This window comes from Syngnathus leptorhynchus, chromosome 5 (assembly GCF_054491065.1).
Source record: "Syngnathus leptorhynchus isolate UIUO chromosome 5, UIUO_Slep, whole genome shotgun sequence".
Lineage (NCBI taxonomy): Eukaryota > Metazoa > Chordata > Actinopteri > Syngnathiformes > Syngnathidae > Syngnathus > Syngnathus leptorhynchus.
In genome coordinates, this window is record NC_141199.1 from 16148371 (window position 1) to 16170145 (window position 21775).

The 21775-nt window shown below is 45.2% G+C and overlaps 3 protein-coding genes across 3 annotated transcripts in view; 1 reads left to right on the forward strand and 2 right to left on the reverse strand.

Moving 5' to 3' along the window:
* Positions 1-11754, reverse strand: part of frem3 (Fras1 related extracellular matrix 3) — an 18988-nt gene extending 7234 nt beyond the window's left edge. The window contains exons 1-7 of the mRNA XM_085912971.1: positions 6759-11754; positions 6383-6472; positions 2342-2488; positions 2006-2236; positions 1814-1939; positions 1429-1680; positions 41-190 (exon numbers count right to left, since the gene is read on the reverse strand). Coding sequence (XP_085769097.1) covers positions 41-190; positions 1429-1680; positions 1814-1939; positions 2006-2236; positions 2342-2488; positions 6383-6472; positions 6759-11754 — 5992 coding nt within the window. The remainder of the gene's footprint in view (positions 1-40; positions 191-1428; positions 1681-1813; positions 1940-2005; positions 2237-2341; positions 2489-6382; positions 6473-6758) is intronic.
* The window catches only part of hhip (hedgehog interacting protein), a 66596-nt gene that overhangs the window by 4346 nt on the left and 40475 nt on the right, over positions 1-21775 (forward strand). Inside the window, exon 3 of the mRNA XM_085912979.1 lies at positions 19460-19527. The gene's annotated coding sequence lies outside the window, so the exon portion shown is untranslated. The remainder of the gene's footprint in view (positions 1-19459; positions 19528-21775) is intronic.
* LOC147057289 (uncharacterized) lies at positions 13878-17809 on the reverse strand. Its single transcript, XM_085912982.1, has 10 exons — positions 17669-17809; positions 17068-17262; positions 16870-16968; positions 16677-16724; positions 16501-16580; positions 16306-16402; positions 16047-16121; positions 15214-15384; positions 14984-15075; positions 13878-14217 (listed from the first exon to the last, which is right to left on the reverse strand). The coding sequence occupies exons 1-9, from the start codon at positions 17700-17702 to the stop codon at positions 15023-15025; spliced, it is 852 nt and encodes a 283-aa protein (XP_085769108.1). The 5' UTR covers positions 17703-17809; the 3' UTR covers positions 13878-14217; positions 14984-15022.

Consider the following 21775-nt stretch of genomic DNA (forward strand, 5'->3'; position numbering starts at 1 on the left):
TGGTAACGCGAGATCCTAAAGTGTGGCGGTAAACGTTAACCTTCCGCCGAGACGGGTTCGCTCTTCCTGGAGCGAATGGTCACTGTTGCCGTTTTGGAGAGATCTGTTCCCGTCCTCCACACCTTCACTTCCACGTAACCTGAACTCTCATCCACCATGTATTCGGGCTCGCCAAAGTACAGAGACGGTTCTGTAGGAACAGGAAATACTAGGGTAGTTTGAACCAACAATAATGAGTTTAGATTTTTTATTAGTTTTTATTTTTTTTCGACAAAGCAATTACACGAGTTGAGTTTACAAGTTTCAAGTTTTGAAAAAGGTAGTCTTTAAGGGTCAAAAAGACAATTTAGCAAATCCCCCACTTATGAAATTTGAATTTGTTAGTCAGTAGAGCATCGTTGCAGCTGTCACCTGGCTGTAAAAACAACAATAGTCATTGGTAAAGGGAAGTGGTTTTCATTCCACACAGGAAGTCAGAATTCACATACTCCTGTAAAGATTTTGCCGATACACCTGTAGCGAGTGTACTTCACACATGGCCGAACGCCATTCATCCTGCTTTGCGATGATGGAGGAGCTAATTAGCGACATGGAGCGGGGGAGGGAGCCATGGAATTCCAACTCCAGGAACATCCATTTATCTCTCAACACTTGCGTATAAAGAAAAAGTTCTTCACACTAACAATGTTCTCGAGAGATCCGCCGATAACCCTTCACCGCGACCGTGTGTCGTTGAACAGTGAAGTTGAACAGTTTCAAGAGTTCAAAGAAAAGTTTGTTGTTGTTTTTAAAATGAAATTATTCTCTTAATAAATCTCTTCTTTCTTGGGAATTTAGACAGAAAGTTCCATTGTACGGGCAAAAATGATGCCCTGTGTGTTCCCCTCAGCTCCTCTCAGTGCCGATGAGTTCACACGAGCAGGAGGCGGCGCTCGCGTTAGTTACTAAGCCGACATGAGCACGTGTCTATTCTTATCTTGTTCCTGCACACTGAACGTGCATGCGAGAAAGCGCTAGATGGGAAATAGCGTCATTAGGGAATGGAAATAATCCGGGGTTTGCGGACGCCGCCTGAACATCTTTTGGGTTCATTGATCACGTCTGGATCCCGAAATAGCAAAATGGGAGCTTTGTAGGATCACAAGTGGCCGCCATACTGAGTTATTGTCACCCTAGAGCGGCATAGTGTGAAGTCATTTGTCATATGGCTGTATCAAAAGAACGTGGATCATATTTAATCTTTATCCCATCATACAGTTTCAAAGAAAACCATGACTGAAAACCGAAATTTGAATGGTTAACTGTGTTGAGAATTAGCTTAGCTAGCATTTTTTGGCTCTTAGGGGAGGAGCTTGACACAACGCTGTTTGTTGATTGGGTGACAGAGAATTTTCATTTTATTTAAAACTTTCCGATGCCAACGCTTACCGTCGTCGCTGTCTGCCAAGATGGTGACCTTGGCGGTGGGGAAGGAGGCACCCACCCGGCCCCCCATGGGCATGCTGAGGGTGACGTTGAAGCTCTCCTCGTCCTCATATAGCGAGTCATCAATAATGATGATGCGACAGAGCTTCTCGCGCTCGTCCTTGTCAAAACGCAGCACGCTCGTGTGGTCCTCTGCACGCGTGAGGTAGTCCGAGTAGGACAGCACGGAGCTAGGGATGGTGCCCGTAGCTGAACCTGGAGGGGGAGATGAATGATCAAATATTGTTTCATTATTATTTGATATATGGCACACCTGCAGATTGGAAAATGAAGTTATGGAGTCTCCAAAAAAAGTTGTAGAATTAAAGTCAAATCTTCAGAGAATTACCTTGGTGAGTGGAGCAGATGACCATGAGTTCCTGGCTGGCGTCTCCGGACCGTCGGACCGGCACCACCAGCTCTCCGATGTCCTCCTCAATTTTGTACTCAGCTTGAGGGATGAACACGGTCGACTCTGTTTTTGCAAGAGCAAACAATTAGCAATTCCGTGGACAGGTTTAATGTAGCTCTGCTATATTACCGTCTCCCGGGTCCACGATCTCCACGGTGGCGATGTCCGGGAACTCCAGCACAGCCATGACCGGGTCGGAGAGCTGGATCTGGAAGGTTTCTGATGTTTCAAACTCCTGGTCGGTGAAGATCTTCACCTTCCAGGACGCGGTGGTCTGGCCAGGGTTAAACTGGACCTGCTTCTGGGATTTGCCCCGAAAGTCTTTGTCCTTCTCGGCCGTGTCGTCCTTGGTGGCAATACCTGCGGGGGAAGGATTTGTGAGTCATTAATTTTTTTCAGTTTACTCAATTCATTTAACAGAATTTTCCAACTACTTCAACTTGACCCTTGATTTGTGAAACTCACTGACAAACGACGTCTCTCCCAAGTATCCTCGGCGTTTGAGCGTCACCTCCAGGAACTTGGCGTCCTCGTCCACCAGATAGTACTCCCTCTCCAGGGAGATCCAGGCCCAGTTGAGGCGAAATGGCTGAGGCTTCAGTTTGTTCCCACCTGTAGAAACAAAAACACAAGAAAGCCTCTCTTAGCCAACGTGCTAGGCTACTTTGGCAACAAGTTTTAAAAGGGCATTTTGGGATGGTGAAATGATCACTAATTCATTTCCTTATATGTTCAAAGAACACATCTTCCATCATGTTACAAAAAGTTTGGGCATCATGATGCGCATTGTGGCGCTCCTTCTGGTGTGCATGCCTTGGCCACCAGGGGCAGTATAACACAAAGAAATTCTTCTCACAATAATTTCACAGTTTTATATATTTTTTCCTGACTTGTAGTTTTAGCTACAGCTACAGGGTCTAGGTTTTCAAGGGAAAACACCTGTAACTATGTCACGACTCGGGGAGGTAATCCCTTACAACCAGTGCCCGAGAGGCTGGGTGATGTTGAAGATTATTCGCCCTGCTGCATAAAAAAACCTCTGAGATAACTAACCGGGTGACTCGCTACTTTTGATGTGAAATGGGGCACGGTCAGAGGTGTCTTTGGTTCCGCGAGGTTAGGTGGGTGGGGGGGTCTCACTTTAGTTGCGCATCACTGCTCACACTGACAACGGACCTGTTGAACCAGCGAAAGACTCAGGACCAACACAGAGGCTCATTTTTGGTCATTCTACCTCACACACTTTTTGTTTTAACAAACTTTAGGAAAACTTTTGTCAATGACATTGGAACAAAATAAGCCATAGATCTACACAGTACCGTAGAAAGAATAAGGAAAAAATAGTCGTGATGTGACAACGATAAAACAAATAAAAATACAATAATAAAGCAATCATAAAGTTAGGCATCATTGTGCTAACTTGACACAGTGGGGGGGAAAGTTATCTCAAGCGTATACCCGCATCAGCTATGAAGGAGGCCACAGCCATTCTACCATGTGACGACAGAACAGAACCAAAACACTGCAATAACAGCTGTACCCAAAACCCCCTGAGCTGTGTGGGTGGGCCACGATTTGTTTAAGGGGTCGGGGGGGGGACTCTAGAGGAGGTCCCCTCTTTTTCCCGTGACTTCTTTTGTGTTGTTTCGCAACACCCCTGAGTTGGAGCTGATCATCTCTGTGACAGCATTCCCACCAGAGTATTGTGCTAATTAGTTAGCTTCCTATGTTGCTATTAGCCAGGCTAGTGTAGTGCGAATTTGTTTAAGGTTAAATTGTGATATGTTGTTGCTTTAACACTAATAAAATATGAAAGATGTCCTGGCTGGCCCACCAATATTTTCCTTAAAGCATTAGTCAGATTTTTATGTGTCTTCATTTCTCATCATTAAATGCCACTGTCGTCATATTATTTCGAGGTTATGTTACGGTTCTGTTCTTTAATTACAAGTGGCTCATGTTTCCGTATACGTGACAGTTTCCCTGCAGCCAAGCGCATTCTTAGATCTCTCGTCCGCCATCGCTAAATATTGCCACCACTGTATAGCTTGCAGGGGGACATTGAGGTCAGGGGAGAGCTGTGATGTTCAGCAACAAGTGAGGCAGGAACAAGAACGCCTCACCTGCTGCATTTTTGGGTAAAAAAATCGCATCTTCCTACTCCTGTTCGGAATGACTTTCTATCCTAGGGTACAATGCCCCTAGCCCTTACTAAGTAATCTCATCATCAATTTTTTTTCATTGGGTTATGCAGCACCCGTGATTATAACTGACAAACTCTGCCTAGCAACAAGTGAGCATTTCAGCTTGGAACAAATATTTATTGATTTACTGTACTAATTATAAGACGCCTACATATATACAGTAAATAACAGAGGATGATTATCAAGGAAATGCGACTTATGCGATTCAAGTGTGTCGTCTCAGTGACAAGTTGGCCGGGCCACGCGCCACATGAGAGCAGATAAGAATAACCCGGAGGGCATTCATCACGACGCCTCACCGTCAGTAAATCAGGCCCGCGGAGAGGAAGGATGAAAGTTGAGCGTAACGAGAGGCAAGAAAAGGTGAAGAAATTATGATGAAGTATAAGAAGAAGAATGATGGCCCCGAGGTGGTCTTAGGAGAGAGTGACTTTTGGGGAGGGGGGCAAGCTAATAGGGAGTAGGGTGGGGGGCGATAGGGTGGGTGTATGGTGAGGGTCTTTGAAAGGGGATCCCCTCACTCAACTTCCAGGCCTTGCTCTGTCTGAGGCCCCTGAGTCGCGCAGGAAGTGCATTCCTATACAGGTTTTTGGTGATCACATGACACCCATCCCCGGACCCCTCTGAACCTCCCTGAACCCTTTGCTGAACCAGACACGAGCAAGACCATAACACTAGCAACAACTGCACAGGAAAATGACATCCAATATCTCAAGAGCTGCATCGAATACTGTACATATATTTTTAAAAAGTCATAAAATTAAAAAAAAAAAAATATATAATATTTTTTTATATATATATATAAAAATATATAAAAATAATATATAAAATATATTATTGGAGACTAAGACGCATACTGTTAAATTATTACTAAAATAAAAAAATCAAACAACAATTTCAGCCTACAATAAACCAAAAATCAACTGAATTAAACTCTAACAAATCCTGGCGCTCCAATGATTTTTCTGCGGGCCATAAATCTGTGGCTTGCTTTGTTGCTATGGTGAACAATCATATATCCAGTTATGCATGTAGGTCAGGGACCCGAAGACATGATCCACTCACTCCCCAGCTTGAAAATTGCAAGTGAAAAGGGCATGGAAATGTCTCAACATGTCAGAAAGTAAGGAAGACTTTGAGCCTTTGGCGCTTTGCTCACCTCACATGGGATGGACGATGCTACACTTTGTATTTGCAACTATTTACGACTTTTGTGGTACACTTTGCTGGAGGGGATTACACCCACACACATCTCCGCCCTAATAAAAATACTTCACTTAATAGTCAGTCAGAAGGTATCGACATGATTGAAGAGGGACTGTGTTTATCAAAGTTAATGTCACACCAATTACATTTTAGCATGGCAATTCTGAATCTTTTGTTGTGCTTTGTTTGAGAATTTATCCGCCTTTCCCATCTTTGGAACTCGAAGCTGACCATTGGCGTGTTCGTTCATGTCCGAAATACCTTAGACCCTTTTTATCTTCCGTCTGCCGGATGTGTGTGTTTATTTGTGTCAAGGTGTCCAATTATCCAGGTCTTCATTATCAACTACGTGTTTTGTCACAATGGCTGCTGTAAGTGAAAATTAGCCATGGAGCTAATGGTAGACAGTATAGCAATTAGCATTAGCGCAACAGACCTTAATTCAAAAGAAAATGAATCAATAGTTGGACCCAAATCCTGCCAATTCAATTTTCCTTCCAGCACGGGTCTGAATTGTTTTGTATTGGCAAGCTGTAACTAAACTAGCGACTGCCACCTGTCACTTTTTTAATGCCCAGTCTGTGCTATATATATAGTATCTATATAATTTATGTATGGTTATTAATGCCGTCTTAAAGGCTTGAATTACAATACACAGAGAGGATACTGTGACCTGTAAAGTCGTCGTGCTTAACTTCATTTGAATCAAACGCGTAAATATGTTTGTCTGCTTAGTTATACTTTTAATCCAAAATGAGAGAATTCCCATGATAAATTCTAGAGTGCCCTAAATTTGTCGGAACGTCAAGGTGGATGGATGCAGGGCTTAAAAAGTCATTTGAGAAAACTCTTAAGACATCAGGCCCCTCTACTGTCCCTCAGTCACTGTCACTTTTTTGGCTCGTGGCCCTTTGACCCAAGTCCCAACCCGATGTCTTTTAAACCAGCCTCCAGTGGGCCTGAAAGTAAGACGGCGGTTCTATATCGGGTGTCAGTCACGGCCAACTGCCTTAAGTCTTTGTGATGCAAACACTTGGGTCAGACTGACATTTTTTTTGTAAAAAAAATATTTTGAGGTAATGATTGAAATTCTTACCATTGTCCTCAATGGTGAAGTAGAAGATGTCGCTGGTGGCGTTGGTTCCATCCAATAGGACGTAGCTGATCTTCATGTCGTTGATGTCGGCTGGTGGCGGCACCCGGAAGTTAGCGTGTCAAGAGAAATACAAAATGTCAGAGAAGAAGAATATGTAGGCCACATTCACCGGGTTTTAAGTTACAGAGCCCCAAGCAACAATTGATATTATGACGACATGTGAGCCTCAGAGCAAATGCCGTTCTCTGCTCATTTGAACAAATACGTCTAATTTGAAGATGGTTATCTTACAAGTTTTTTGGAAACACTAAGCAAGATCCGTGGTCTGTGAAGAATTACTTTCTAAGAATAAATGGATGGTGGCTTGCGCTCATACCTTGCGTGAAGGTCATGATGCTGTCGTTGCCCTTGGCGGAATTCATGATGAAGCCGTGCTGTGGTGCCTCCGACACGATGTACTTGAGGACATCTTGCTGACTGTCACGGTCCTCTGATCGCAGAGCCTTGCTGGTGATCAGGAAGCCCACGTGGCCTGAAGGAAGTAGCCTGAGTGAGCCTGCCGCCTTGTTAACCACGATCTGCGGCACGCCGTTGTCCACCGTGTTGATGTGAATGGCCATCATCTGCGGCTTGCGAGTCTCGTAAATAGTATTGGGGAACACGTAGAAGTCCGTGTGGGTGCCGTCGGTGACTGTGAAGGAAAAACTATCCTCGTTGGTCTCTGTGCCGTCGTGCTTGTAGCTGACTAGGTTCTCGTTCAGGTCCTGCTTGGTGAATGATGTGATGGGCCGGGAGTTGTTCAAAAGCAACTGGCCGTGCACCGGCACCTGAGTCACAATGAAACGCAGCAGGTGGTCTGGCGTGTCGCGATCCTCCACTGTCAGCTCAAACGGCGTGATGAGCTTGGTTTCACCTTCCTCCACAATTAGCTTGCTAATGGTCAAGACAGGCTTCTTGTTGTCCACGTCAGTAATGGACACCCGGAAAGTTCGAAAGACCGGGTTGTAGCCATCTGTCACCTCAAACTCAAAGCTGTCCATCTTGATCTCGTCGTCAGACGTGTGGATGTAGTAGATCTTGTTGCCGGCGAGCTGCATTTGGGTGAACGCGGAAATGGGAACGCCGGGATAGTCCGTACATTCCAGGTGACCTCTGCTCGGAGCTCTCGTAATGCTAAAACTGAGAAACTCGTCGGGGCTGTTGATATCGCTGGTGCTGAGGAGATCGGTGGTTAGTGTAACTTTGCCACCTTCCTTGAGGGTCACGCCTTTGTTGATTACTTCAGGGAAGACCATGTCGATGCTTCCGATGTTAATGTAGAAGTAGCGATCAATTAGGGCGTTGATGCCATCCGTGACGTCAAACTTAAGCAGGTCTCGGATTCCTTCCTGGCCAGTGTGCACGTACTGGATGAGCTGCTTGTCAACCTCATCCTGCGTGAAGTTCATGCCGAAGGTGATGTTACCAAGTACGTCGCCAAACTTGCTAATGCGCTGAAGGTAGCCTTGGCCTGGACCGTATCGCACGATGTACACCAGCGTGCTGTCTTCAGAGTCCAAATCGGTAGCCTTGAGAACCCGGTTGTTGATGACTTTAGTCTCGCCGATCTCGACCTCAAGTCCGTCATTAATCGCCATCCTGGGTGTCTCATCGTCGACCGGAATGACCATGATGAGCACTTTCTTTTCCACCGAGTGTTTCCCATCCGAGAGCCGTATGACAAAGCTGTCCTCTTTGGTCTCGGAGTCGTCATGCTCGTACAGGATATTTGAGGCCTCCTTTATCTGTTCCAAGTCAAACCTGTCCACCAGAATGGTGCCGGTGCTGAGCTGTTGAACTATGGTGCCGTGTGTGGGGTTTTTGACAATCTCAAAGTACAAGTCATCATCAGGGATGTCGGCATCGGCTGCATTCAGGATGGGCGTGTCAATGACCAAACTCATGCCCTCCATCACTATGAACTCACGAATGAAGATTTCCGGCTTCTCGTCGTTGGCTGGAATGATGATGATCGGAAAGAAGTGTCGTTCGGAGAAGTTGATGCCATCCGAGCAGCGGAAGGTGAAGCGATCCTCCACAGGTTCCACACCTTTATGAATGCTTTGGACATAGTAGATATGGCCGATGGCCACTTCTTTGATGTTAAAAGCAGTGATGGCCGTCCCCGCCCGGGATTTCTCCGAGCCGGGAGCTGGGGAGATATTCTCCACGTAACCGGATGAAGGCTGGACGATGATGGTGCAGAGGATGTCTTCGCTGTTTGTGTCGATGTCCTCTGCTTGGATTTGGTTCAGAGTGATTACGTTCTTCTCACCCTCCAGCACGACAAACTGCCCCCCAACCCTAACAATCGGTGGGATGCTGTCAACAGGCAAGATGGTGACATGCACCGTCACTCCTTGGACCTTATTGCCACCGACCACCCACTGGTCGGACAAGTCGGACAGTGTGAGGTTGAAGGAATCGTGTAGTTTCACCGGCCCGATTTCCCCTGAGGTGTGCACGTACAGTACGGCTCCGTTGATGATGTCGGCTTGTGTGAACCTCTCGGCGGGGGCGCCATTGACGAGGATTTCACCCAGCCTGGGAGGCTCCTCAACAATGAACATCAACATGAGGTCGTCCGTGTCTTCGTCACGGCCCTGAATCACGTTGCTGGTGATTTCCGTGGCGCCGTTCTCCAGCACATCGATGGACGCGGCCACCACGCCGGTGGGAAGCATGATAGTGGGGCTCTCGTCATCCACTGGGTCCACTGTGATCTTGATGTTGATTGGCACCTCATGGAAACCGTCGCTTACATCCAATTTGATGACATCATTGATGGATTCCTCGCCACTGTGGATGTAAGTCATGCGGCCGTTCGCAATGTCTTGGAGCATAAACGTTTCGCCGTTTGACATATCGATGCCTAAGTACTGCAGCCGACCGTATTTAGGAACCTGGCTCACCGTGAAAAGGATGTTTTCATCTTCTGTATCAGTGTCTGTCGCATGTAAATTGTGACTGGTGATGACGTATGAGCCGCTTTCCATGACACTGAACCCTGTGTTCGTAATGAGCGGAGGTTTGTTGTCAACCGGCTGCAGAAAAATGGTGAACAGTCCATCAGCTGTGTTTCCTGAAGTGTCCTCTACCATGAATGTAAACTGAACCACTTTGGGAGTGATGCCAAGCTCTTGGTCAGGGGGTTTGTACGCCACCTTGTGGTGGTTGACTTGGGCCTGCGTGAACTCTGTGATTACAACATCTGGGTTGTCGGTCAGAACAATCTCACCCAAGAACACCGGGTTGTTCTCATCCGTGTCAGTCGGAGGCTTAGTGACGGTGTACTTTAAGTCTCGATCATCAGAGTCTAGATCGGTGTAGCATAGAAATAATTTCTTGAAGTATGTCAGTTCATATTCTTTGACCATCATGTGAAGGTTGGCACCGGGGCAGAGCTCTGGGGCCAAGTCATCGACAGGGTGGATTTTGACAGTGAACAACTGCTCCCCGGACAGATTGGGTGGGTCATTATCATCCTGCACCCGGAACACGTACTGGTCGATGATGGTGGTGGTGCTGTGACTTCCAACATGGCGGTAGAATAGCTTCCCATCCATGATGTCCTGCTGAAACCATTCAGTCACCACCTGCTCAAACATCTCATCCGTCGGACTGAACTTCCACAGGGAGGGGTCGGAGGGGGGCTCCACTTGCCGCAGCAGGAACTCCCCCACATTAGAGTAAGGAGCCTCCAGGATGAACTTAATGGTGGAGTCTTCCGAGTCGATATCTGTGGCACTCAGGATGAATGGAGAAATCTGCATGACTTCATTCTTGAACAGCACCAGCCCAGTGTTTGCATTAATGATGGGCGGCTCATCGTCAGTCGGCACAATCGTGATGGGAAACAAAAATTCAACTTCATTCTTCCCATCCGTCATTCGGAAAATGATGTTGTCGCTGTAGGTGTCACTCCCGTCGTGCTGATACACTACAATTCCGGCATCCAAATCAGCCGGCGTGAAAAATTTCCTGCGACCCCCAAGCACGCTCAGGTCACCGTGCCTCAGGCCGTCAATTACGGTAATCCTCACATCCTCGAGGTTATCTTCGTCGCTGATCTCTAAATTCTGTGAGCTGGAAAGTGGTCTTGATTGCCCCTCAAACAAGAGCTGGCCCGTGTTTTTGGTGACCACAGGAGCCATGGTGTTCATGGGCTTCACAACAATCATAAACGCAAAGGTGTCAGACACAGCACCGTCCGTATCAACGATTTCAAACTCGAGCTGGAAGATCCGCTCGACTTCGGAGTCATCCGAAGGTGGTTTATAAGCTATTTTGAGATCTCTAATGTCCCGCTGGTAGAAGGAGGTGATGGGCATGTTCTGGTCATCTGTGCTGATGATGTAGCCCTGCTCGGGGCCCAGCGGTGACGTGACATTAAATATCAAATCGTCCGGGTCGGACTCCACATCTTCAGCGGCCAGCATGTCAGCGGTGATGGCGGTCATCACAAACTGATCTACCTCCATCATCATCATGGAAACAAAGCTGGGTTTTGGCCCCGTGTTTTCTGCGCCCTCCCTGATCCGAACCATCATTTGGAAATACTCTTGCATTATCGTGTTACCATCATTGTCCTGCAACTCGACCACCATGGGAATGTAGTCTCTGTTTGGTGAATTGGTCTTAGCTGTGTGCTTGTAACGGATGCCCAGCTTTACAAATTCATCGCAGTCGACCATCTGCCCATTCTTGGGGTTATTAATAAGCGTGCCATACCTAGGGAGGCCTCCGGCGCCGACCAGCGTGGTGATCTTGCACTGCGTGACACCATCCTCGTAGGAAAACTCCAGTGCCTTCTTGTCGATGGGCCCGCTTTCGCCATTGAGCTTGTCCACATTAATGGGCATATTCCTGGTAAGGACCTCCAGCTGCTGGAAAACAACCTCCACCTCCAACATAAAGGGGATCACCACCGTGTTGGTCTGGGAGTCATAGCGCAGCTGCAGCTTCACCCGGTCCGTACTGGGGCTCCGTGACCCAAAATGGGTGTATTTCACTTCGTCGGGCGCAAAGGAACACTGGAACTTCTTGGGGGTCAGCGTCCCCGGTCTCTGAGCTAGTGGGTCATTGTCCAAAACTGTTATGTGGCAGCGATCTCCGGGCTGAACCTCTGTCACCAAGTCATTCACGGGATCCAAAAAGACAGCTTTCCCCAATGGAACCCTGATCCCGTTGTTAGCGATGATGATGTTGTCTTCGTTAGGTCCGGCTTTGTACTGGTAGAGGTGCGCTTGGTTAAAAGGCTGAGCCGAGGCAAGACACATGCCAAGCACAAACAGGAGGCACCTCCAGTGTGAACTTTGCAGACTAGCTGCCATGTCCACTGCTTTGTTATTTCACTTAATATAGACGAAAATTCCCCTCACAAATTAAACTACAAAAAAAAAGAAAATATAAAACCTTCTGGTCCTCTCTCTTCTGCTGCCGCGTCCTCACGCAGACGCACGAGTGTGATGAGTGCTGCAGGGGCTGTGCAGGTAATAATGAAACTGTAGACAGGGACCCTCATTGGACCCTCCCCCCTGTCAGCGCAGGGGAAGGGAGGGGGGCTGTGGGAGAGTATCCTACCCCCACAGCTAAATTAAGAAAGGCCATTGGAGGAGGTTGTGAAAGTGCTCCTCCAACCAAGAGAAGGCCGCCTTCTGTCTTAAAAAAAAACAACAACAAAAAAACTTTGGAGGTGGGGGGGGGGGGGGGTTGTCAGTGCAGGAAGCAGTGTAGTGGAATGTGTGCTAACCAATTGTCTGCTGCCAACAATACCTTAAAGTAGCCTACGTCCACCCGGGTGTTAACCCTCGGTGGCGGGGTATAGTAGGGTCATGTCATTGGGACGTCCCGGCACCAGAGCGTCTGCCGCTCGTACCTTTAAAAAGTATTCATAATCGGGCATCAGTTGGAACAGGTGGGAGAAAACCAAACAACTGGTCCCAATGTTGCAAAAACATGTTGAGTTATCATAGGAAGTTGATGGCAAACAATACACGAATTAGCCTTAGCCTAGCGTTAGCTTCTGCATCCTTGTTGCGTTCATACGTGTGAACTCAATATGGAGCACAAGGTCATGTTCAGATAAAAATACCGAGCCACCTTGTACGGATAATATTTTGGTGTTGGGATGAGCGTGAGTAGTTCAAACTGTTCTTTGACTTTTAGGAGTGTTTATTATAGGACTCTTATAATCTTACAGCGCAAATTGAGATGAACGTTATAAATTTTGTAAATCTATAAAAACGATGTTATAGGCAAACCATTGGGGGCAATGCTGTGGAAAAGTCGGCCTTAAAGACGGGCCAAATAGCAGAAATGCCATACGCATTCTGTATCACGCTTTTCTAAAATAAATCTCTCAGCCTCCTGACTTGACCGGACGGAAATAAAAGCTTGCTAGGGTGGGGAGTGTAACTATAGAAACAAACACACCAAGAGTTTTATTTATACTCACTCACTCCTGGATTTTGCTTACATTCCCAACATGGCGGAAGTAAATTTGGCTGGTAACTTGTAATGTATTTGAAAGCATACTGACCAGTATGAATTTTTTACATTTTTGTCAAATTGGGGAGATTTTATTTTTTCAAGAATTGTTTAACATATTTTTGTAAATTTCAAAATTTATATTATATAATTTTTATTTTTATTATATATTTTAAATGGGTTTTAAGTGATAAAAAAAAATTAATCAGCATCATTTTGGTTGGTTCCTCTTAGCAAACATGATTACATTTAAGCTAGCATTATGCTCAAAGCTAGCTTGATTTAAAGTATACTCAAATTAAAAATGATACACGGTAAGGTTTGCTGAGGTATTAATAACTTTAATTAGCCTCAAGGTAAAACAGCACAGTGACCTTAAATCAATGGGGTGCATTCCACAGGCTAGGCTAACTGACAAAGTCTTAAAATTTATGTTTTCGCTTTATGAGTGCATCATTTCAGCCGCCATTCACTAAGTTTTAAGTGTGACTGCTCGATTTATCTCCCACGAGCATCTCTGACAAGACGCTCGGGTCCAGCTGTGTATCCCGCTTGGTAAAAGGTGTGCGCTGGTGCGGTGCGTATGTTAGCGTTAGCGCTGGGGGATAAATCACAGCACATGGCGTATAAATAGCGACGGCCACTGAGACCGGAGATGTTTGGATGGGCAGGAAGAAGAGATTTGGATTCCGCTTCGATGCGGGCCAGTCGTGACTGCGGTCGGCTACATCCGTCACGAGCGCACCTCCGAATTTTCACCCGCCCCACGACCGATTCAAGCATCCTGCGGTCGGATTGACTGAGATCCTGCCGCATGGAAACAAGCTGCTTTTAACCTTTGGATCGCAATCAAACGCGAAGAAATGTAATAGCGCTAGCGGGAAAGATAATCCCGCAGGATGGTGCGCTGAGCACCCCCGGATGGATGTTTCGCCATCAGATTAAATTAATGACACAACAACACATGCAAATTGAAATGTCCTTTTTACTAGCAACAAAAAAAACAACATGCTTGCTACTACAACATTATAGGAATACTCAAGTATATACAGATTCCTTCTCATGGCAGTATCTCACAAAAAGTATCTCTAAAATAATGAAATTTAAAAAAAAAAACAATAGAAATTTGATTTTCAATCTTTTTTTACATGTTAGAATGTTAAAGTATTACTACACTGTTTCACTTCCATTAATGGAACAACATAAAGCGCAACATTCATGTGAAGAGTCATTTTGAAAAAAAAAAAAAATCCAAAATTATTACCACAACCAAAATTCTTTGTTTCTCCAGTCGCTAGTCTCTCAACCTGGGAAAAGAAAGAAAGAATGATAGCAATGTGAAAGGGTCCTGTCCCACAGCCATCACCTGCTTTTTTCCCCATTCTGACCTTCCACTGTGGCCAAGTTTACGTGGCCTCTAGCGTGAACTTTGAACTCTACGCCGAAACAGCGGTTTGAGCAAGAAGCTAGTTGACATAATCTTGATGTGATTTAGCAAGAATAGCTTGCAAATTGGAACACTGTTGGTTAGGCATTTACCCCAATGTTCAAATAAATAAATTGTCTCGCATAATAATTTGTCACTCAAAGCCATTCAATTGCGCTAAATATTTCAGTTGATTAAATGAATGAATTGTCCCACATTTTTGATCATTTTTCAATGGGGGATTTAAGCAATTGTTGAGTAAAGCTTGTTCGCTGACAAGTCATAAATTACGGTGGCACAATTAGGGGAAGCGTAGTGTGTTATTTTCCCATCAGCACCGCAGGGCTTTCATGTCTGACAGCTTGTCTGAGTCGAAGGAAAACTATTGCTAGACTTCCACAGACAAAAAAATCTCTGAAGTGTATATAAGAGGTTTACTTAGGTCGCGTCTGTTGGGGTCGCAGACAGGTCAAGGATCCTACTGCTCACTTTACGGCAAACAAATGTTATTGTCGCGTATAAAATTGTAACGTAAGTGCGGGATAGGCAGACGAGGCTCGATAATTACGCAGCACGGCTGGGAAAGATGGTCGGGAATGAGGGAGCAGCTGTTCGTTGTCTACAAACCATGACGTTGTGTGACTTACCGTGTTTAGCGGAAGATCAGTGAGCACGCGAGTTCAACCTCACACTGGGCTGTTGAGGGAAATCTCCCAAAAATTGGTGGACGATTTGAAATCTGCTTTCGTGACAAACAAATGCGAGGTTAATCAGCGGAACAATCAGGGTGCCTGTACTTTTTCCTAGCAACCGTTCAATTGGCTAGCGAACGAACGAACGGATAATTCGACGGCTGCATTTCAGTCAGATGATCGACCTTTCCTCTGCGTCGCGCCAGAATTGTTGCTGTTGTTTTCATTCTTTGGAATCTCCTCCGCGGTCCCGTCGGACATTTGTTGGTCTGGTTCGTTGGGTTTCACCGGCTCGGCATCTTTGCCATCTTTGTCCCGCGAGTCGTCTTCAGGTAGAGATGCCGACTCGGCTTCAGCTACGGGGGGACAATAAACACAAATTGCGTCCTTATTCCAAATTTCTTTGGTCCACTTGATCCCATTCATGCTTGAATGACTTGTTTCTCGTGAGAAGAACTGTTTTTCTCATTCTTAAGTGGTCATCAACATTGTCCGTGGAGACAAAATGTTGCCTTCAGGCCGTGTGGCAAGCGCAAACATGACCCCGGTTTGAGTGTTAACTCAGTCTTGAAAAGAACAAAGGAGGAAAGATCTCATCTAAGAATGAGAGTCTGCTCGTTATATAAAATGTCTAAAATGTCTTTGGAAATCTAATATAATGTGCAACAGCATATAAAGATAAAACCTTTCCCTAAATTGTGGTCACTTCGAGAGTGAAGAGTAAGCAGCAGTTGCCACTTTTGTCAAAAGGCTCCCTCATGTGGTCAACGGGATTACTGCATAGAATGGCCTCAGCTAAAATAAACGAGAACAAAGTGGGGGATTGTGAAAATTAACTCCAAATATTCCGTGCCCCCCAAATTTTTTTTTTTTTTTCTTCTTGAAATTAAGTTGTAAGACTTAAGTTAAATTCTGTGCTTTTGTAAGAAGGTGGACTAAACTGTTGTAGCGTAACCTCACTTCCCTTTTTAATCTTAAGACAGAGGAAGTTAATTCATCACAAAAGTCACTCGCTCACCTTTTGCCTCGTCTTCCTCCACATTTGTTGTTGCTTCTTCTTTTTCTTCTTTTGACCTTTCAAATGTCTGCAAGCCTGGAAAGTACATTTGCGGTGAATAGGAAAAGTCTACACACCCCTCGGGTCAAATGCCAGGTTTTGTGGTACATAAAAAAAAAAAAAAAGAGATGAAAATGTTTTCATGCAAATGTTTTCGTGCGGCCGATAAGCTCGAGGACTCATTTGAAAAGCAACAGAAGGCAAGATAGCGCCGACCCACCATTGTGTGGCGCACCGTCGTTAAACAACATGGGTTCCACGGGGCTCAGAGGAACGCTGGCTTCGTCTACTCTTGAGGAGAAATCCACAGCGTAGTGCTGAAAGAAAAGGTTGACGTTATTCCTTGTTTTCAACAACAACAACAAAAAACGAAAAAGAAAATTCATCTTAATTAGGATATCTTCAGATAACTAACCCTCGCTCGCCTCTTCGAGATGAAGCAAGCGATCCCAAATCCGATAGCGACCGCGATGATCAAGATGAGGATGACGATGCCTTGGAGGGACAAAGATAGATAGATATTTATGACAATGCTTATAATTGACATATTTCACTTAAACATCCGCTGGAGAAAAACTCGAGTCCACTCACCAGCGGTGTCGTAGCCTTTTCCAGCATAAGGCTTTGCTGTGGTGGTACCTGTTTGGGGGGGAAAAAAAAAATAACGTGGCTGAAAATAATTATTTTTCCCAGTTAATTTTTAATATTTTACGTCTGTCGTAAAATTTATAATAACAAATTTCGGAGTTTGGTCCTTGGCTCATGTTTGAGGAAATTTTTTTACTTTTGTCATTCTGCCTTTCCGTCATTTTGGTGGTGTAGATTTTAGGAGTGGATATGGGTGGAGGCGTGGTCTCGTAGGATGTGCCTTCACTTTCGTTACCTGGGTTAACAAGGTTCCATTAGCCGTCTCAACATACAAGTGCTTAAATAATCTTGCAAAAATAAAGTCAGCATTTTTTTTTCTGGATATTTTGCAAACCTCTGAGATCTGTCCGAAGCGTGGCGTTCATGTAGCTCATGGTGCTACTCATGATGGTCTTGTTGCTGTTTTCCGTAGTTTCGGAGCTGAGACCGTTTTCTGACATTGTGCCAGCCGTGGTGAAATTAAACGGTTTCGATTCTCTCGTCGAGCCGGGAGGCGTTTGCGATGCCGCGAGCGAGGCCAAAGCAAAGCCTGCGGGAAAAAAATAGTCATTTTGAAATACACTAAAAGATAAATGGAATAATTGGAAATCTTGCAATATTTTTTTCATTCAAATAAGGCATATCTTAAATAAAAAATGCATACCTACCTGGCCCATTATAAATTAAGCACATTTTGAAAAATACCCATAAATGTATTTTTTTTTTTTCATTTGTTATAAACACACATCACACATTAATCAGATACAGACTATGAACATTACTCATCAATATTTAATATGAATTTGTGTTCTCTTAACAGTCTTAGAATGTTTATTTTTTTTTAGAAATATATATATAGAACATATGAAAAAACACACTCCAGATAAAAAGAACAAAATAATATTTACATCATTAGCCATATTGTTAACTCCAGTAGGAAAGTAAGATACACTTACCCAGCGTAACCAAGGACGGCGCAAAGGCTAACATGGCGCGGGTGATGCCAAGACAAGAATAAAGAATAAATAAATATATCTGGTCAAGTATATAGTTGCGCCTCGAGCTGCAAATGTGGAGAAGCCAAAGTGAAAAAGAGAATGAAGGCCGCAGACCGCACGCAGGGTGCAGCCCGTCTTGCATGAAAATGCTGCAAGCCACAGGAAACCATCAGCTATTACGCGACTTGACTTTTATTTCCTCACTTTCTAATGACGCCTTTGTTTTTTCAGTGGCACTTGCAGCGACAGCATTAAATCGTAAATACAGGATACATGTTGCGTCATTTTCAGTTGATTACATAAAAAGATTCAATTATATTTATTAGATATCATTTGAGCTTTTCAGAACTTTTTCTCAATGTCTTTTTTTTTTTAATACTGGACTTTTTTTGTTAGTGCTGTTTTCCACTCGCTAGGTGTCGCTGTAGCTTAGGGTTAGGAGAAGCCAGTGAAGTTTGACCCAGAGGGGCTAAGTAAGAAAAAAAAAAAAAGTGTGCTTGTCTTTTATTCTCAAAATTTGATTATGATTCTATTCAAAACCAAGAATTTCGTACTTGATTTTTTTTTTATTTGACAACCATTTACCATGTCTTTTTTTAATACTTAAACTTTTTTTATCATTTATTTATTTATTTTTAGTTGTGATGTGATTCTATAGATATATTTATAAAATATGAAATCTGATGGCAAGTTTCCAAATTTGGTTTGCTCGTGTCACCAAAGTGGGCACACGGACGGTGGGGGTCCGCTCCTCGACTATGGCCAGCCTCAGGCACCAGCAGCTCGCAGGCTGAGCTGGAGCCCAATGGATGAGCTAATTGTGGAGAGATGAGGAGGAGGAGGAGGAGAGAGTTTCTATGTGTGTGAGCGAGCCGGACCACCCACCCGGCGGATTCAGAGGCGCAGGATTCACAGCCCATTCTGTTGACCCGGCTCCGGGCGAGACCCTCCCCGATTGTTTCCGAGCAGGAGGAGGAGGAACGCTAAACAGCGGGTTGCGTTTCTCCTCTTCTGACGCACAAAAGGCGTCTGAATTGCGCCGGGAGCATTTGCGGAGTGGCCTTTCCTGCCCGTCGCATCTGTGGAGAGAAGTTCTGGTTCACCCATCAGCCGCACCGCCAACCGGTTTTCAACACACACATACACACATGCAGCGATACCACTGAGACGTTTCACTTTAATTGAAGTCGAAACAAAGAGCCTTGACATACTTCCTGGTCACTTGTTCCCTTTAATCAATTTCCTGCCTTTTGGCCTTATATCATCTCTAATGACTTTTCCTCACCCGCCCCCTTGTGGGGTCCTGGCACACACACACACATTTTCTATCCCCCCCTACTAAATGTGAAGGCAATACCTTCAGCATCAATACTTTCAGCCCCCTCGGGGTTCCGTCAACCCCGAACAATGCTAAAGGGCCCACTGGCACCAGAACCCCACCAGGCCACCTCTGACCCCTTCCCCAACTACCCTGCTGAACATCGACACAGTTTTACATTCATCGCATACTTTGGTATTTTCCAGTCGTCACTTGATTTTGACTTGGAGTTGAAATCGGATAAAGGAGATGCCACCAAATATTGATTTTATTATATTTACTGTATTTATGTATTCACGTCAATGCTTGTTAGCCGGCTGACCCGTTGGCTACTTTCTTTAATTCTCTAAACGTACAGTTGTGAAGATCCCGTCATAAAAGCGAGACAAGAGCGTCCAGCGTCCTCAAATGCTTTAATCTTTCCATTTCAGGGAGCTCTCGACCCGAAGCGTCGTCCTGTGAGTGTTTGTCGCTTTACGAGGCCAAGGGACCTTATTTGGTAAGTCCAAATGGACACTGCACACATACACACGATTGATGTGGCGCTTCTCATGTGTGGTTGAAAGAGGGGAGGGGGGGCGGGGCTTGAAGGTGAAGCAAAGGTCGAGATTTTATTTCTTCTTTTTCGCTTTTGATTATATCTGGACTCCTTTCAAGAGTCGAATGTGTAAATGATAGAGAGATGTCAAATGTGTGTGTGGTCGGCGATGCAGCTGCCCGCAAAATTTGGCCATTTACCGAAACACACATTATATGATATTATCGTGTTATCCGCGTCCTTGTCGAGCATCACGTACAGGAAGCGTGTCCGACACATTATTTGCAACGTCGGGGGTCCACCTGTGTGGAGGAACCTTTGCGTGTGTGTGTGTGTGTGTGTGTGTCATGTGCATCCACACACACACATAAAAAAAACACAAAAAAAACACAGAAGGTGCACAGATGTGTAAAGTTGGAGCTTTCATAAGGCACCACCAGCGGAATTATTCCAGACTGTACATGGGAATATTCATGAGAATATGGATATTGATTATCATTAAGGTTCGAGCGCGGCAGCGCGTGACTGATTTTGTTTGCGTTGGCTGACAAAATTCCAAAAAACGGGAAGACCACCTTCCCTTTCACGTTTTCCGACCTCCCTGCGCGTGCATAGTTTAGTCAGTGAATACCAAAACACTGTAATTTAATAGCGACCTCCTCCATCAGCACCAGGGGTCAGGGGTATTTTTATTTTTGTGGACAGCAACTCTGTTAGCATCATTCAAATTGAACCACTGAGATCTAAAGTGGGCGAACTAACCATTTGATGAACTCCGACAGCAGCTCCTCGTGATTCAACCCGAGCCCTGCTGTGGCCCTAATAACAAAGGTTTTACATCTTCTCGGAAAACCTGCGAGATAAAAAAAAAAAATCGGCAATAAAATTAAAAGCGCCAGGCGCTCAAAGAGACAAGTCACGGAGCGTAAATATCGGCAGAACAATGAAGTGAGGGAGCGTAAACGTCAAGTGAAGCTGGAGGCTGAGTAAAAGTCAAGCGTGAATGTCTGAATGGCCAACGGCCGATGTGTGGCTTTCAAGAAGCAGATGCTTGAACACTCTTAAAAAAAAACAAAAAAAAAACAAGTCTTGTCCTGTCACACTGTAAAATGTTCCGCTCTTTACTGTTCGACCCTTGACTTTTAACCTTTGGCGACATTTTGTTACTCTCTGGTAAAGCCAGGAAGGTGCGGTAATTTTCCGTAGGTGCGCCACTACGGAAAATTACTGGCCAACTTCTAAGCACTGATGCCTTTTCAAATCCAGGAGTTAAATGTAAGACAAATAAATTGATAAAGAAATCAATAACTGGTATGTGGTGAAAAAAAATATCTCCCTGGAACTAGAAGGCAAAAGAACAGGAACAGCTAAACGCCCTCCATCGTATCACTGATGGCGGGTCAAAATTGCCCCCCGACGCGGGTGAAAGCGGTGCCGTGACCCGCCGGTCTTCGTCGTCGTCGGCGGATAATCCGGCATGAGAACAGCCCGTCAGCCATGATGAGGCCTAATGGCGGAGCCCAATGAGAACCGGGCCAGTGTTTTTTTGTCATCTGTGCGCCAAATTAGCGTGAGGAAGGGGGGAGGGAGGGGGGGGAGCACAGATGGACCACACCGACTGCCTCACTTTGGACTAATGTGGACATTTTCTCTCTCCGGGGTCAGATATTTACTCCTAATTAGCCGGTGGAATGCGACGCATGAGAGCGGAACAGATACGTTACCGTTTTGGCCGGAATTTCCTCTCCCCTTTTCCACGGCATGCGCTGCTTTAACCTGATTAGGTATGGCACTTATCGGAGGGAGATGAAAGCGCTCCGGGATCAGTGACGCATTGCCGGACCACCTCCTTTTTCTCTTCGTTTTTTGCCGCCGATTCACTCGACCCCCCCCCATTTCCCTGATCTGTAAATTGTTGGCAGTGATTTAGTGTAACGTCTGACACTTTGCCCTCGGCGTGACACTCGTTGCGCGGAAAAGGGGATCAAAAGGGTCGAGATTCTTTCCATAAAAAATCATGATTACTGTGTGTGTGTGTGAATATGAGATAAACAAGTTTTATAAGGTGAGAAAAGGGCCATGCTGTCAGGAAGTGAGACCGTTCACAACATGTTTGTTTCTTTGCGGGCATCTGAACTGCTGGCAATGATTCAGGGCAGATTTTACCTGTTGCTTTTTTGCACACACTGGAAAAAAAAAAAAAAACATG

What these genes read in the sequence shown, in the direction of transcription:
- LOC147057289 (XM_085912982.1), bottom strand. Translation starts at nt 17,702, where the DNA reads ATGTTAGCCTTTGCGCCGTCCTTGGTTACGCTGG. An exon ending in GCCGTCCTTGGTTACGCTGG is followed by an intron (nt 17,263 to 17,668) that starts GTAAGTGTATCT and finishes TTTTTCCCGCAG; the next exon opens with GCTTTGCTTTGGCCTCGCTC. An exon ending in TCTCGAAGAGGCGAGCGAGG is followed by an intron (nt 16,403 to 16,500) that starts GTTAGTTATCTG and finishes CTTTTCTTTCAG; the next exon opens with CACTACGCTGTGGATTTCTC.